A 14845-nucleotide genomic window follows, 5' to 3' on the forward strand; every position below is an offset into this window, starting at 1 on the left:
GAGAAATGGACGGGATCTGCCTCTTCCACGTCGAAATGCTTGCCGGGGAGAAGCAGCAGAAGACGCAAGGTTGCTTTTTGGGGTTTTCCTTTTTGTTTTCAAGGTGGAGCAGCTCAGGTCTGAGCTTGGTGGGGAGGTGGGGAGCAGTGGCCCAGCCATTGTGTGCCGCAGTGGTCCAGCCGCGTCCCACCCAGCCCTTGAAGTCCAGCAGCAGCAGCAGGAGCTGACGCAGCGGAAGCGGCAGCACCGGGAAGGTTTCCTGTTGGATCCTTTGTGCGTTTGCTTTGGCAGAGCAAAGCTGGGGCTTCGGGAACGGCCAGGAGAGGGGCGAGGTGAGCCCCAGGTTGCCAGACCCTCGGTCTCAGTGCTCATCTTCCTCAAAACCCTCACTCGAGCCTAAGGCGTTCATCCTGGCTGGGGCTGCTAGAAGAGCATCAGCCCCTTGGCTGATTCCAGGTCTCTGTAGGTGGCTTTGTGCCCCGCTTCCCCACTGATTATGTTTTGAAACCTCTGACTGCACAGAAACCCACCTCATGGCCCTGCGCATGGGGCTGCTTCGTGCTGTCAGCCCTGCAAGGGTCCATTTGCTGACTGCTCCATGGCCCTTTCTACCCTACCAACATGCCCACACTGCCAGCACAGCAATAAAGCCAAAAACCTCATAGCAAAGTCTCGGCTTCTGCAGGAGATTTTTGGCTGCGACGTGGCCCTTCCTAGCCCTGCCCCCAGCAGCAGACAACGCGCTTATTCCGAGCACAAGTACTTGTGCTTGCCGCTGCTTTTCCTTTCCAAGCTAGTTCTTTTCCTTCCTGTAGTCTTTTTTTTCCCTTTCTATTGTGGATTTGTGCTGCTCTGAGGGGCCCGTGCTGTGCTGAACAGCAACAAGAGCTGCCAAGCCACGGTTTTACCAGGGCGAGAGCGAGACACAAGGCAGCAGAGACCAGCTCCATTGTTGTTGTGGCGCGGGTAACTCACTGAGATGTGAAAGAGGAAAAAGCCCGAAGCCCTGCCAGGCAGCCCTGCTTCCTCCCAGCCTCCTTGCCCTGTGTGGTGTGTGTGCACGGCTGGGGCTCGCTGCTAGCCCTGCCTTCAAGCCGGGCACCCGGCGCTTCCACGCTTCCTTCCCGAGCAGCAGCGCGCGTTGGTGCTTGCTGCGTCTCCTACAGATGCCCCGCTCGTTGTACTTCAACCCCCTTGCTTCAGAAGAGCTGGGCGCCTTCTGTGATGGCAGGAGGTGTGTTCCCAGCTGGTGGGGCTGGTGGGATGCGGGTTGGTGGCGTTGACATCCCGTGCCCTCTGTTCAGTAAAGCTTTGCCAGCACGGGTGAGTCCTGGCACGTGGGGACTCCGCTATCTCAGAGCCAAGAATTGCTGACCCGTCAGACACGGGCACCTTGTGCCACTCCTTCAGCAAGATGCCTGACCTCGAAATGTGTTTCTAGAAGTTCTCGCCCCTTTGAGAAGGGCTTGTTAAACAAGCAAGTGGCTGCTGCCTGGCTGACATGGGATCCCGCTTCACAGTGATCGCTTCTGATCATCTCCTGGAGGTGTTTCTTCCGCGTCGCACGCTGCGCTGTCAGCACGTTGTTGCCCTCCTTTGGCTGCATCCCTGCTGCCTCTGGATGGGGTGAGGACCCCCCAGCCCTGTCAGACCCCAATTTTCCTGGCCATCACCTGGGAGGGGATGCTCCAGGTGAGGCCAGGAGCAGGTAACTGCATCTCTTCTTGCCAAGCAAGCGAACACGTGCCTCTGGCCTGCTGTTTTCCATGAGATAACTGGGCAAAGGGTCCCTTCGGTTCTTTGTAGGACAAATATCCCACGCAGAGCACTTGCATGGGGAGGGAGAGGCGGCTTCCCAGTAACTGCTCCATGACGTCTAAGCCTCGTCAGGGTCTGACCCTCTATGCTCTGGGCTTGCTGCCTGCAAAGCCACATCGCATGTGCCGGAGCAGCTGTTGTGGTTTGGAGACCACACGCAGGAGCAGCAGCGTTGGGTGCATGGGTCCCAAGGAGCCGCCTGGCCCGAGGGGGGTGTTTCCAATGCCGTCAGCCCCACGGAGCTGCTGCTCCCCTATTTCTCCCCCCAACGAGCCGAGCTGCTTGCCTGGAGCATTCCTGAGTCCGGGCAGGGGCTGAAAGCGTTCCCAAACAGCAGTTTGTCCTCCATGGAAACTTCTGGAAGCGCAGTGTAGGCTGGCCTGTTTTTTCCTAACAGCTTGTTATTCTAAAGCACTTATCTGTTCCTAAACTCGACTACATCTGAGAGACAGGCGGCAGAGATAGGAGGGGAGTGACCGCTGCCAGGAGCAAATTGCTGTCCTGAAGGCGCAGACCTGCAGCGATCCCTGCGTGCAGCTGTTCAAACAGGGCTGGAGCCCTCAGGAAGGTGAAGGGACAGCTCCTTGCCCGCATCTCTTACACCATTTTAGGTGGTTTTTAGGTGATCGGCATCAGGCTGAGCTGCTCGCTGCAGTCAGGCAGGGGCTGGCTCGCTCAGACCAGAGCTTTCCCTGGCGTGGGGACAGCAGCAGGGATGTCAGCGCTGCTCGTGCTGCTCCTGCCCCAAAAACCTCCGCTTGCCTGCCTGCCACATCACCGCCCGGTGTTGACTGTGGCCAGGGTCCAGCTTTCCCCTCCTGTTTCCGCAGGCTGGGTCAGGCACACTGACCTGGGAGGTGAGAGGAAAGGGAAGAGGGCAGTGGTGGGTCCTGGGCACCCCGTGCCCTGCGGGGGGACGCGTTGGCTCTGCCCCTTCTGCCACTGAAGCTTTCTGTGGGTGCTGCCCGCTCTCCCCTGGGAGCAGGAGGCACCGCTGGGCAGTGGCAGTGTGTGGTGGAAAAGGGCCTGGGTGCTTCCTGGTAACCCAAACGAGGCAAAAATACGTTACCAAAAAAAAAAAAAAAAAAAAAAAAAAACAGCAAACCACCCTCTCCCTGGAGGCACTGGCTAATAGCAGACACATTCACCCTGGTGCAAGAGCAGGGTTAACAGGGATGGCTGAAAACTGGAAACTCCGCGCACGAAAGCAGCTGGGACTGTCGCAGGGTGACCTCTGAGGACAGCTCAGAGCACGGAGCTCGCTGAGGCCCGAGCGGCGCTGATGACACCAGCGCAGGCTCTGCGTGCCTGGGGGTGTTTATGAGGCTAAGCCCTTCTTCCTGCCCTGCTGACGAGCAGAAGGTGCCGCAGCTTCAGCTGGGGCGAGGGGGACCTGAATCTGGGGACGGGGCGGGGAGAGGGACACGGTGTGCAGGGGGAATCCCCGCACCCCCCTGCTAGACCCTGGGTTGAGGGGAGATGTGCACCCGTGGGGTAAGCGTGGAGGCGAAGGGGAAACCTGCCCCTACCCCGTGGGCATCGCCTTATTCCCTGCAACACCACGCGGAGCTCAAGGCTGGGTGCCTTATCTCCAACTGAGCAGCGATAGCAGCCTGAGTGATGGAAACCACGCAGCAGACAAAAAGAGAAACCCTCGTGGGGAGGGGGGACCAGCAGTGTTTGCTTTTAGTGTTTGCTTTCAAGGAGACGCCGCGCGGGGGGCTGGGGAAAGCCCCTGGGGGGCTGTGGGGAAAATAAAGCAAGGAGCAAACTGCGCTCGCCCCTTGGATGCGTGCAGCGAAGCGCTGGCACCCGTCCCGCGAGGGGAGCACGGCCAGATTTTAGAAAGGACGGGCCCTGGATGCGGCTACCAGCTCCCAGAGCGATGGTAAATATTTAAGCAGTGTCTGGGAGTTGGCTGCAGCCAGCCCTTCCCCGCCTGTGACCCGGCATGCCACACGTCCCCGGCGTGCTGGTGCAGGGGCAAGCAGCGGTGACCCCGTGATGAGGCAGTTTGGGGGTGGAAAGAGGAATTTGGGGGCTGGGAGGGGCACGGATGCTGCTGCGATAACCTTTCCCTCCGCTCTGTGTCATGCGTTGGGCGCGGGTGCTGGTCACTGCCGGGGAGGTGGCTCTGGGACAGGGGGGTGCTGGCTTTGAGTGCCCGGGGACGGCCAGGAGCCATCCTGGGGACACGGCAGGGTGGCAGCAGCAGCCTCGGATGTTTTGTGGAGCGCCCGGCCCTGCGCAGCACGCAGAGGCCTGGCAGATGGGAAAAGGCTTCCCCAGAGCTGCTTCAAGCGGAGACTTCCCCAGCCGCCCCAAAGCCGACGCGTTTCAGAAGCAAACCAAGCCCCGTCCTTCCACCCCCAGCCCCGGATCCGGGCCCTTCCCAGGTGCCCCCTGGCCGAGGACCTGGCAGGAGCCGCGCGACCCCTTGGGAGAAACGTGCAGCTCAAGGCACTGCGGTGGATACGGCGATGCCCCGTGTGCCAAAGCAGAGCCCGTGGGGACATGGACACGGCCCTCACATCCCGCTGTTCTCCGAGTGTTGACGCTCGCCTGCTGTGGTGTCAGCGCTTTGGAGGCTCGGGCCTCTCGCGCTCTGGCCGAGGAGCCCCCTAAAGGGTGGGGAGCAGCGGGACGGCTGAACACGCCGCTCGGGGTGGAGGGCGGCCAGGGCCACCTGGCAGCTCCAGCGGATCAGATGAGGTTTTTGGAGACCTCCTCCTTCAGCCCTCGCTGTGGACACCGCCATGTCATCTCCCCATCCCGTTCCCGTTTCGTTTTCCATCTCCCCCTTCCCCTGCCTGACTCCCTGCTCCCGCGAGAAGCTGTGTGTTTGCAGCTCTGCTTTTACACAAGGACGTGCTTCACCAACAATCCTTTTCTTTATCCCCCCCAAAGCCCCTTCTATCCCCAGTCCCCGTCTCTGGGCAGTCTGTAGGTGACAGCAGTGAACGCTTCAGCCTGCCCAGGAAAACGGCCCGCGTCCCTCCAGTCCCCCTTGGTATGCCAGAGGGAGATAAGGGAAAGAAAAACAAATTGAGCCGGCTGGCCCCGGGGAAAAATCCCTGCTGCAGTGAAAACAAAGCGGCGCGGGGATCACGATGAGTTCAGGCAGCGCAAGCCCCATGAGCCTCCCCCGAGGCCGAGCAAACTCAGGACGCACGGTCCGGCCCCAAAGCAAGGCAAGGCAGCACAAGGAGGTGGGCAGAAGGGGTTTTATTGCACCAAAACCGAAGCAGGGCTGTCGTGCGTGGAGGTGGACGGCCACCGGTGGGTCCTCACCCAGGTGTGCCACCTTTCCTTCCCCCATTCCCCCCCTACCGGAATGGGGGCGAGTGATGGTTTGAGCGCCTTTGAATGCTTTCTTGGCTTTCTTCTCTCATTTTTCACCGCTCCCCTTCCCCGTTTTTTCCATCCTGGCCAAGCGTGGTGTTGCGTTAAGCCTCAGCACACAGCGTGGGGACTGTCCCCAAGGCAGGGGAGGGACATCCCAGCCGGGGGACCCGCCAGCGAGGAGCTTGAGGCACGCAAGATCTGTCCCCTGCCTCCGTGGGGTGACGCTGGGTCGGTCCCCTGCCTCCGTGGGGTGACGTGGGACGGCCGTGGCCACCGCTAGCAGCTGCCACCCGTGCACAAGAAGATGCCCCCGGCCATGCCCAGCACCGCCAAGACCCCCACGCTCAGACCCAGCGCCAGCGGGGCGTGCGACCGGCTGCTCTGCTTTCCTGCAAGAGGTGAGAGGAGGTGACAAGGGCAGGCCACCCCAAGCCCCTGCTCTCAAGGGACGAGCCCCCGGGAGCAGGGGACGATCCCCAGCCACCCCCGTCGTCCCCGGCACGGACCTGTCTCGGGGCTCTGAGCCCACAGGATGTCCACGCAGGTGGTGTTGAGGAAATACTGCAGGTCCCGGGTGGTCTCCGGGTACTTCATCAGCTCCCGCTGGGCGAAGGAGGCCACCGCGTCCCTGCCGGGCCAGCGGCGCTCCCAGGTGGCGGTGGGGACGTGGAAGGTGAGGAAGGCCGTCCCGTTGAGGGTGATCTCGTAGAAGCTGTGAGCTGTGCCGTTGGGGAAGAGGCAGCAGCCCAGGCGGCAGCACAGGCTCTGCGTGTCTGCAGGGAGGCCGTGAGGACGGGCAGGGGACCAGAACCACCCTCAACACCCCCAGCGCTGAGCCGCCCTCCGTGCATCGAGTCATCACAGCCCCATCGGCATCCCCCCTTGCCCCAGCACTCACAGTTGATGGGCCTCTCCTTGCTGAAGAGCCGCACCAGCTCGCCGAAGTAGGTCAGGTAGTTGCCCACCGCCTCCTGCCGCCGCTCCCAGGCGGCCGGGGGCTCCAGCGGCAGCACCTGGGTGACGTTGTGGCCCTCCAGGAGGTGGCTGAGCCGCCCGCCCAGCGTGGCGTTGCCCCAGAAGTCGGAGCTGCCCTTGGACACCCGCGTCCACTGCAGCATGGTGAAGGCGAGCGGGGCTGCCGGGAGACGTCGGGGTCACCGTGGCTGGCGGTGGCAGCGTGACCCCAAGCCCGATGCTCGCCCGCCAGCCTGGCGGTGCCCTGCATAGCCCTGGGTGGCCTTACCTGTGCCCTGTGCCCCGCAGCCCAGGGCCCCGCAGAGCAGCAGCAGCAGCAGCAGCATGACGAGACGGGACGGGACGGGATGGGATGGGAGGGATGGGAGGGATGGGATGTGTGGGGACGGCAGCGGTGAGGGAATTTAGCGGGGCCGGGGAGGTGGAGCTGGAGGAGGAGGACGATGGTGGGAGTCCGGCCAAGGCGCTCCCATTTCCTTAGCCCGGGACAGCCGCACCCCTTCCCTGCCGGGCGCCACGGGGGGCCTGGGAGGGGGTTGGAGGGACTGGGAGGGACTGGGGGGAACTGGGAAGGACTGGGGGGCACGGGTGCTTCTTGAAACAGCTGCAGAGTGGCCCGGTACGGGCACGGGGACTGCACGGCTGGCCGGTGTTGGCACGGCACGGCTCGGTAGAGCTCAGTAGGGCTCGGTAGGGCTCAGTACGACACAGTACGGCCCGGCACGGCTCGGCACGACGTGGCTCGGCTCGGCACAGCTCGGTACGACACAGTACGGCCCGGCACGGCTCGGCACGACATGGCTCGGCCCGGCACGGCTCGCTACGACACGGCACGACACGGCACGGCCCGGTACGACACGGCCAGGTACGGCTCGGCTCGGCACAGCACGGCTCAACCCAGCCCGGCCCCCGACGCCCCCGATGCCCCCGGCCCGGCCCGGCACGGCTCGGCACGGCGCCAGCAGGGGGCGTGGCCACCGGGAGGGGGGGCGTGGCCACCTAGATGGGCGTGGCCTCGCGGGGGCGGGGCGGTGGCGGCGGCGGCGCCGGTGCCGGGAGCGCAGCGATGGCGGCGGCGGAGCTGGAGCGGCTGCGGATGGCGGGGGCCGGCATGGCCATCGCCGTGCTCACCAGCGGCGGCGACGCGCAAGGTGGGGAGGAGGGGAGGAGGGGGAGAGGCCGGGGGTCGCTGCCGAGCCCCCCCCCCGACCGCGGGGATGCGGCGGGTGCGGAGTCCTCGGTGCCGCGGGGGCCTCTGGGACGCGCCACGGGGACACGGGACGTGGGGACACGGGGGGTGGGGGCACGGGGTTGGGGGGAAAGGGATACGGGGACAGGGGACGTGGGGACATGGGATTTGGGGACTTGGGACGTGGGGGACATGGGATTTGGGGACATGGGATATGGGGGACACAAGATATGGGGACATGGGACATGGGGGACAAGGGATTTGGGGACTTGGGACATGGGGGACAAGTGGTATGGGGACATGGGATATGGGGACATGAGATATGGGGACATGAGACACGGTACAAGGGATATGGGGACATGGGACATGGGAGACACGGGATGTGGGGACATGAGGTACAAGAGATATGGGTCATGGGACATGGGGTACAAGAGATATGAGGACATGGGACATGGGGGACAAGGGATATGGGGACATGGGACATGGGGACATGGGACATGGGGGACACAGGATGTGGGGACTTGGGACATGGGAGACAAGGGACATGGGGACACGGGATATGGGGGACATGGGACACAGGGTACAAGGGATATGGGGACATGGGATATGGGGACACGGGGTACAAGGAATATGGAGACATGGGGGACAAGGGATATGGGAGACACAGGGACATGGGACATGGGATACAGAGGACACAGGATACAGGAGACATGGGGACATGGGATATAGGGGCACAGGGTATGGGGGACACAGGATATGAGGACATGGGACATGTGGGATATGGGACACACAGAACATGGGAACACGAGGGACACAGGACACACGGGGACAGCCATGCCCCAGCACGATGGAACTGCTGGGGGTCCCCTCCTGGCTGGAGGGGGTCTCCCCGTGGAGCCCCCCCGTGCCACTCGCTGTCACATCTCCTCTCGGCAGGCATGAACGCCGCCGTCCGCGCCGTCACCCGCATGGGCATCTACGTGGGAGCCAAGGTCTTCCTCATCTACGAGGTTTGTCCACCCCCTGCTCCCCCAAAAGCCGCCCGGCCCTATTTTCATTCATTCACCCATTCGTCCTGCGCTCGGGGACCTCACCTCCGCGTCCCCGCAGGGCTACGAGGGGCTGGTGGAAGGAGGTGACAACATCAAGCAAGCCACCTGGCTCAGCGTCTCCAACATCATCCAGCTGGTAAGCCTCGCCCGGCGCCCCTCACCCTAACCCTAACCCACCAGAGGAGCCGGGGGCCGTCACCCCTCCCCCCCTCCCGTGTCCCCTGTGTCCCTCCCCACATCCCCGGCAGGGCGGCACGGTCATCGGCAGCGCCCGCTGCAAAGCCTTCACCACGCGGGAGGGCCGCCTGCGTGCCGCCCGCAACCTGGTGGAGCACGGCATCACCAACCTGTGCGTCATCGGCGGCGACGGCAGCCTGACGGGGGCCGATATTTTCCGCGCCGAGTGGGGCGGGCTGCTGGACGAGCTGCTGCGGGACGGTGCGTGGGGGCGAGGGGGGCGAAGAGGGGGATCCCCTGGGACGGGAGGTCGGAAAGGCTCCGGAGCTCAAAGCCCGGTGTTGCGGGGAATCGGGGGGGAGCAGGGCAGATCAGCGAGGAGGTGGCGAAGGCGAACGGGCGGCTGAACATCGTGGGGCTGGTGGGCTCCATCGACAACGACTTCTGCGGCACCGACATGACCATCGGCACCGACTCGGCGCTGCACCGCATCATGGAGGTGATCGACGCCATCACCACCACGGCGCAGAGGTGAGCGGCGCGGGCTGCCCCTCGTCCCCGGCACCCGTGGGCGCACGCCCAGCCTCCCTCCTCCTCCTCCTCCTCTTCCTCCCTTCGCTCTCCTTGCAGCCACCAGCGGACGTTCGTGCTGGAGGTGATGGGCCGGCACTGCGGGTGAGGAGCACGGCGGGGGGGCAGCGCCGCCACTGCTGCGTTTTGGGACCCTGGGGACACGCGGGTGCCAACGCCGCTCCCCGCAGGTACCTGGCGCTGGTGTCCGGGCTGGCCTCGGGGGCCGACTGGCTCTTCATCCCTGAATCCCCTCCGGAGGACGGCTGGGAGGACATGATGTGCGAGAGGCTCGGGGAGGTGAGAGGGGACCCATCCCATGCGACCCCCACCGGGGAACCGCAGGAATGGTGCTGGGTGCGGGGACGGACCCAAATAATGCTGACTTTGCCAATGTGTTTTTTTTCCTTCCCCCTCCCCACACCAGACGCGCAGCCGAGGGTCGCGGCTCAACATCATCATCATTGCGGAGGGCGCCATCGACCGCAATGGCAAGCCCATCACCTCCAACTACGTGAAGGACGTAAGGCCCCCCTCCGCCTCCACCCGCTCCCCTGGCCGCGGCCGGATCCTGCCCGGCCTGACGGCCTCTCCGCTCCGCAGCTGGTGGTGCAGCGCCTGGGCTTCGACACTCGGGTCACCGTCCTGGGCCACGTGCAGCGCGGGGGGACGCCCTCAGCCTTCGACCGCGTGCTGGTGGGTCCTGGGCAGGGAGGGGGGCTGCTGCGGGAGGGGGCCAGGAGCTTGGAAAAGGGCTGGGAGCACAGCAGAAGGGGGATTTGGGGGTACCGTGCTCCATCACAAGGATGTGCCAGCTTGGATCGAGCTCACACAGTCCCCCTAGGCGCAGCTGGGCAGAGCGATCATCCCATTTCCCTTAATTTGCTGTGAAATCACCACTTTTAAATAATTCACTGGCTTTCCAACAATAAATAGGAAATGATCAAGCACGCCCCGCTGCTTGATTCCTAACCGTGCGCACCCATAGCGAGGTGCAGGCATCAGCGAGGGTGGCCCCAGAGTGACGCCCCAATGGGTGTCCCCCCCACCCCGTGCCCCAAAACCCTTTTCAGAGCAGCAAGATGGGGATGGAGGCGGTGATGGCGCTGCTGGAGGCCACCCCGGACACCCCCGCCTGCGTGGTGAGCCTGTCGGGGAACCAGTCGGTGCGGCTGCCCCTGATGGAGTGCGTCCAGGTGGTGAGTACGCGGTGGCACCAGGGGTCCCCCAGGGCATGGAGCCCCTGGCGGCACCGAATTTGCCTCCCGTCCCCGGGAGGTTGGGGTGGGCGTTGGGGTCGTCCTGCTCCCATCACCCCAGGCATGGGCGTCACGGCGCTCATCTCTCCCCCAAGACGAAGGACGTGCAGAAGGCCATGGACGAGAAGAGGTTTGATGAGGCGATCCAGCTCCGTGGGAGGTGAGGAGCGGGGTGGTGGCCACCACAGGGGGCTGGGAGGTGTCCCCAGAGGGTCCCGCTGGGATGAGGGCTCTCCACTCGAGCCATCGTTGTCCTCGCAGGAGCTTTGAAAACAACTGGAACATCTACAAGATGCTGGCACACCAGAAGCCAGCGCAGGAGAAGGTAAGGGAGAGTGGTGGGACGTCCCCTCCATCGTCACCTCCGCTTTTGAGGGGGGCAGGGGCGTGCGGTGGCCAAACCGCTGTCCCCATTGTGCCACCACCGTCCCCGCAGAGCCCCTTCAGCTTGGCCATCCTGAACGTGGGTGCCCCCGCCGCCGGCATGAACGCGGCCGTCCGCTCAGCCGTGCGCATCAGCATCTGCCAGGGCCACACCGTCTACGCAGTGAACGACGGCTTCGAGGGCTTGGCCAAGGGACAGGTCAGCGCGCCGGCTCCGAAAGCCCCAAAGGGCTTGTGAGAGGGGTGGCCGGGCTGTCCCCAGCCCCAAAAACGGGCGCTGCTTCTTGCAGATCCGCGAGGTGGGCTGGCACGACGTGGCGGGCTGGCTGGGGCGCGGTGGGTCCATGCTGGGCACCAAGCGGTAAGTGGTGAGCGCCGGGGGGACACCGCTGTCACCCGGCCTCTCGAGGACTTCGTGGTCCTCACCCCGCCGCCCTTCCCCTCCGCAGCACTCTGCCCAAGACCTGCATGGAAAAGATCGTGGAGAACGTGCGGAAATTCAACATCCAGGCTCTGCTGGTCATCGGGGGGTTCGAGGTGCGGGGAGAGCCTTTTGCACGGGCTGGGGAGGGCAGGGATCTGAAAGTGCCCCTCGGTGTCACCAGAGGGAGGTGGCTTCTCCTGCGCCTCTGTGTGGGGACACTGAGGAGGGATGGGACCAGCCCAGGGCAACGGGGCGGTTTGGGACCCTGCTGAGGGCTGTGCCTGTGGCAGGCGTACGAGGGGGTGCTGCAGCTGGTGGAAGCCCGCGGGCAGTACGAGGAGCTGTGCATCATCATGTGCGTCATCCCCGCCACCATCAGCAACAACGTGCCCGGCACCGACTTCAGCCTGGGCTCGGACACGGCCGTCAACGCAGCCATGGAGGTGAGGGGCAGCGGCGAGGGGTCCCCCGCTCACCCCCTGCAGGCTTTGCCTGTGTGACCCCGTCCCCAATTTTGTCCCGGCGTAGAGCTGCGACCGCATCAAGCAGTCGGCGTCGGGCACCAAGCGCCGCGTCTTCATCGTGGAGACCATGGGCGGCTACTGCGGGTACCTGTCCACCGTCACCGGCATCGCGGTGGGCGCCGACGCCGCCTACGTGTACGAAGACCCCTTCACCATCCACGACCTGAAGGTGAGCAGCCCCCGGGCTCCTGACGGCATCGCTGGGGTGAAAAAATGGAAGGAAAACGGGGATGGGGCGGGCTCCGGAGGAGCTCTGGTGGGATCTGGGGGACGTGGGGTGGATGTAGGAGGCCTGGGACGTGCGGGTGGTTTGTCTCGCAGGCCAACGTGGAGCACTTGACTGACAAAATGAAGACGGACATCCAGAGAGGGCTGGTGCTGCGGTGAGTTGGGGGTCCCCCAGGGCGCAGGGGCACCTTGGGGACACCAAGTGAAGGAGCGGCCCCCCCACCCCTTCCCTCTGCTCCCCCAGCAACGAGAAGTGTCACGAGCACTACACCACCGAGTTCCTCTACAACCTCTACTCCTCCGAGGGCAAAGGGATCTTCGACTGCAGGATCAACGTCCTGGGCCACCTCCAGCAGGTACTGCGGGGTCAGGAGGGCCACCAGCACCGTGCCACGTGCCACAGGGGCTTGACATTGGCGTTTTCTTTGCACCCAGGGTGGGGCCCCAACCCCCTTTGACCGCAACTACGGGACCAAGCTGGGGGTGAAGGCCGTGCTGTGGATGTCGGAGAAGCTGCGGGAGGTCTACCGCAAGGGTGAGCCAAGGGTCGGGGGGACACTGGTGGCACGGGGCAGCTCGGCTGCTGTCCCCATGGCGAGGTGACCGCGGCCAGCCGTGTCCCCCCCAGGGCGTGTGTTTGCCAACTCGGCCGACTCCGCCTGCGTGATCGGGCTGAGGAAGAAGGTGGTGGCCTTCAGCCCCGTGACGGAGCTCAAGAAGGTCACGGATTTTGAGTAAGTCCCCGTCCCCTGTCCGTGGGGACCTTCCCGATGCTGGTGGCGAGGGCTGCCGTCCCCGGGGGCCACTGGAGAGCCGTGTCCCCCCCTCGTAGGCACCGGCTGCCCCAGGAGCAGTGGTGGCTGAACCTGCGGCTGATGCTGAAGATGCTGGCCAACTACCAGATCAGCCTGACCGAGTACATCTCGGGGAAGATGGAGCACGTCACCCGGCGCACGCTCAGCATCGAGAAGGGCTTCTAGGGGCTGTCCCCGAGCGCAACCTCCCCAAACCCTGCCTGAAATCACTGGTCCAAGGGCTGGGCCCTGCGCAGAGCGGGGGCAAGGAGGCTTCCTCGAGCCCGGCCGCACAGCCCAGCCCCGTAATCATCCTCTTCTAGTTTATTGCTGTTATTTAATGATGGGGTTATCCTGATTCCTTCTTCCGTGGCTTGACCGCCCCAACCAAGTGCTGCTTTTAGCTGAGCGCGCTCGGCGCAGGAGGGGAGCGGAGGAGCAGGCGCCGCTGTGCCAGAATGGGCAGGGGGTGGCCCTGGGGGCTTCCTCTGCCCGGTGAAGCCCCCGGCCCCATCCCCCCGGAGTTGTTTCGACGCAGAGGTCTCAGCAAGCCCCTGTCCCCGGCCACCTTGCATGATGCTTGGCTGTGACCACCACCACTGTGTGGCCCTGGGGCCGTTTCCCATCATCTCACCGCTGCTCCGTGACCCCGCCGCACCTCGTGCCGCCGCGGCATCGCTCGCATCTAGAGATAAAACCCGCTGGAGCCAAATCTGCCTTGATGGTGTGGTCACTGGGCGCTGCGTCCCCATGGGGAGAACCAGGGTTGATGGTCCCCACGGGGTGGGCATTGGGATCAGGGGACAGTCCCATGCTGAGGCTGGTTTCTGGGGAGCGGGCGTGAGAAAGCTGAGCTGTGGGCGACGTGCCAGAGCTGGATCAACGCTGGGATGGGAGGTTTCCATGGTGTGTGCATCCCAAGCAGGGGTCCTGGGAGAGCAGGACCACGGGCGGCCTCTCCCATGCGCGGGTCCTTCCAGCGGGTGCAAAGTCAACATCCCTCTGCGGGGCGACCTCGCGACCCTGGAGGAAAATCACTTCCCCCTTGGTTTGGCTCCCACCTTCGAGGGAAGTTCAAAGCTGACTACTCGGGGCGACACGCGTGGCTTTCACGCAGTTTCTCAGGGTGGCTGCCAAGCGCCACAGCCCTGGATCGCAGCACTGGGGCTCAGCTGATGCCAGACATCAAATTTCCCAGGACTCATCCCTCCTGGGGCCAGGCCGATGGGACATCACCAGCACGGGGATGTGTCACGGTCCTGGGGTTTGGACACAGCGTTGTTTTCTGTCCCGTGGAGTTGTCCCCAGTGGCGAGCCCCCTTTGATTTTAAGGGCAACGCTGTTTTCCCCTAGCTGGCCACGGTGCTTATTTTAAGCTCTGGACAAAGACGATGATTAGTGCATTGTCCCTGCCAGAGCTGAGCATGCAGAGAGACAGCAGAACTTGCTGATGAAGGAAACATCGCGGCTTTTCCTGGACTGTACCTGCTCCGGGGACCCCAGGCACAGCTCCTACTGGGGCCAGGTCCCCCGGGGGACAGGGGGACGGCGGGCTCGGGAGCAGCAGGGGCACTTGGCGGCCAGAGCAGTGGCAGCAGCCAAGTATGACAAGCCCGGCACGTAGGCGGGGAGCTGTGCACAGGGACAGTGGCGCTGGTGGGGATTAGCAGCACAGCTTCTGTGAGCTGGGAGAGGAGGAGCTGCGGTGGAGCAGCCCCAGGCCATGGCAAACCCTCGCTCCATCAGCTCCATCAGCCACCCTGCCCCCCTGGCAAACCATGATGCCTGTTCTGGCCGCTGTCCTCCCGGCAAAGCAGGGGGCACCAGGCCAGGGGGTGTCTACCAGGAGTGGTTTCTGCCGCCGAGCAGGCTGTTGGGGCAGCCTGGGAGAAGACTTAACCTCGGCGCAAGGGCAAGATGCACACGAGATGACGGGTAAGTCTCTGGGGCCTTGGCTGTCAAGGGAAGTCTGGTGTATTATAAATCACACTAACTGGTTAAACGCAGCCGGGTTTAACCCAGCAGGCAAGAACTAGGTCATCCGAGGAGTTGAAAGCATCAGCAGTCCTCACCCGGAGGACAAGCTGTGCCCCCTCACACCAAGGC

The 14845-nt window shown here is 64.1% G+C and overlaps 2 protein-coding genes across 2 annotated transcripts; one reads left to right on the forward strand and one right to left on the reverse strand.

Annotated features, from left to right (window-relative positions):
* Positions 1–5026: 5026 nt before the first annotated feature.
* PROCR (protein C receptor) lies at positions 5027–6471 on the reverse strand. The gene is made up of 4 exons (XM_032193451.1): positions 6407–6471; positions 6062–6298; positions 5670–5936; positions 5027–5552 (listed from the first exon to the last, which is right to left on the reverse strand). The coding sequence occupies exons 1-4, from the start codon at positions 6462–6464 to the stop codon at positions 5440–5442; spliced, it is 675 nt and encodes a 224-aa protein (XP_032049342.1). The 5' UTR covers positions 6465–6471; the 3' UTR covers positions 5027–5439.
* A 724-nt stretch (positions 6472–7195) lies between these two features.
* Positions 7196–13451, forward strand: PFKL (phosphofructokinase, liver type). Its single transcript, XM_032193548.1, has 22 exons — positions 7196–7289; positions 8264–8337; positions 8438–8515; positions 8628–8817; positions 8922–9087; positions 9187–9231; positions 9318–9426; positions 9554–9649; positions 9730–9822; positions 10200–10325; positions 10481–10545; positions 10647–10710; positions 10822–10968; positions 11060–11130; positions 11219–11306; positions 11484–11636; positions 11722–11886; positions 12039–12100; positions 12190–12301; positions 12381–12480; positions 12574–12679; positions 12778–13451. Exons 1-22 carry the CDS (start codon positions 7205–7207, stop codon positions 12923–12925), a joined length of 2343 nt encoding a protein of 780 aa, XP_032049439.1. The 5' UTR covers positions 7196–7204; the 3' UTR covers positions 12926–13451.
* Positions 13452–14845: the final 1394 nt, after the last annotated feature.

The sequence above is a fragment of the Aythya fuligula genome, chromosome 9 (assembly GCF_009819795.1).
Source record: "Aythya fuligula isolate bAytFul2 chromosome 9, bAytFul2.pri, whole genome shotgun sequence".
Classification (NCBI taxonomy): domain Eukaryota; kingdom Metazoa; phylum Chordata; class Aves; order Anseriformes; family Anatidae; genus Aythya; species Aythya fuligula.

What these genes read in the sequence shown, in the direction of transcription:
- PROCR (XM_032193451.1), bottom strand. Translation starts at nt 6,464, where the DNA reads ATGCTGCTGCTGCTGCTGCTGCTCTGCGGGGCCCTGGGCTGCGGGGCA. An exon ending in CTGCGGGGCACAGGGCACAG is followed by an intron (nt 6,299 to 6,406) that starts GTAAGGCCACCC and finishes GTCTCCCGGCAG; the next exon opens with CCCCGCTCGCCTTCACCATG. An exon ending in GGCTCAGAGCCCCGAGACAG is followed by an intron (nt 5,553 to 5,669) that starts GTCCGTGCCGGG and finishes CACCTCTTGCAG; the next exon opens with GAAAGCAGAGCAGCCGGTCG.
- PFKL (XM_032193548.1), top strand. Translation starts at nt 7,205, where the DNA reads ATGGCGGCGGCGGAGCTGGAGCGGCTGCGGATGGCGGGGGCCGGCATG. An exon ending in ATCACCACCACGGCGCAGAG is followed by an intron (nt 9,088 to 9,186) that starts GTGAGCGGCGCG and finishes CTCTCCTTGCAG; the next exon opens with CCACCAGCGGACGTTCGTGC. An exon ending in TGGTCATCGGGGGGTTCGAG is followed by an intron (nt 11,307 to 11,483) that starts GTGCGGGGAGAG and finishes TGCCTGTGGCAG; the next exon opens with GCGTACGAGGGGGTGCTGCA.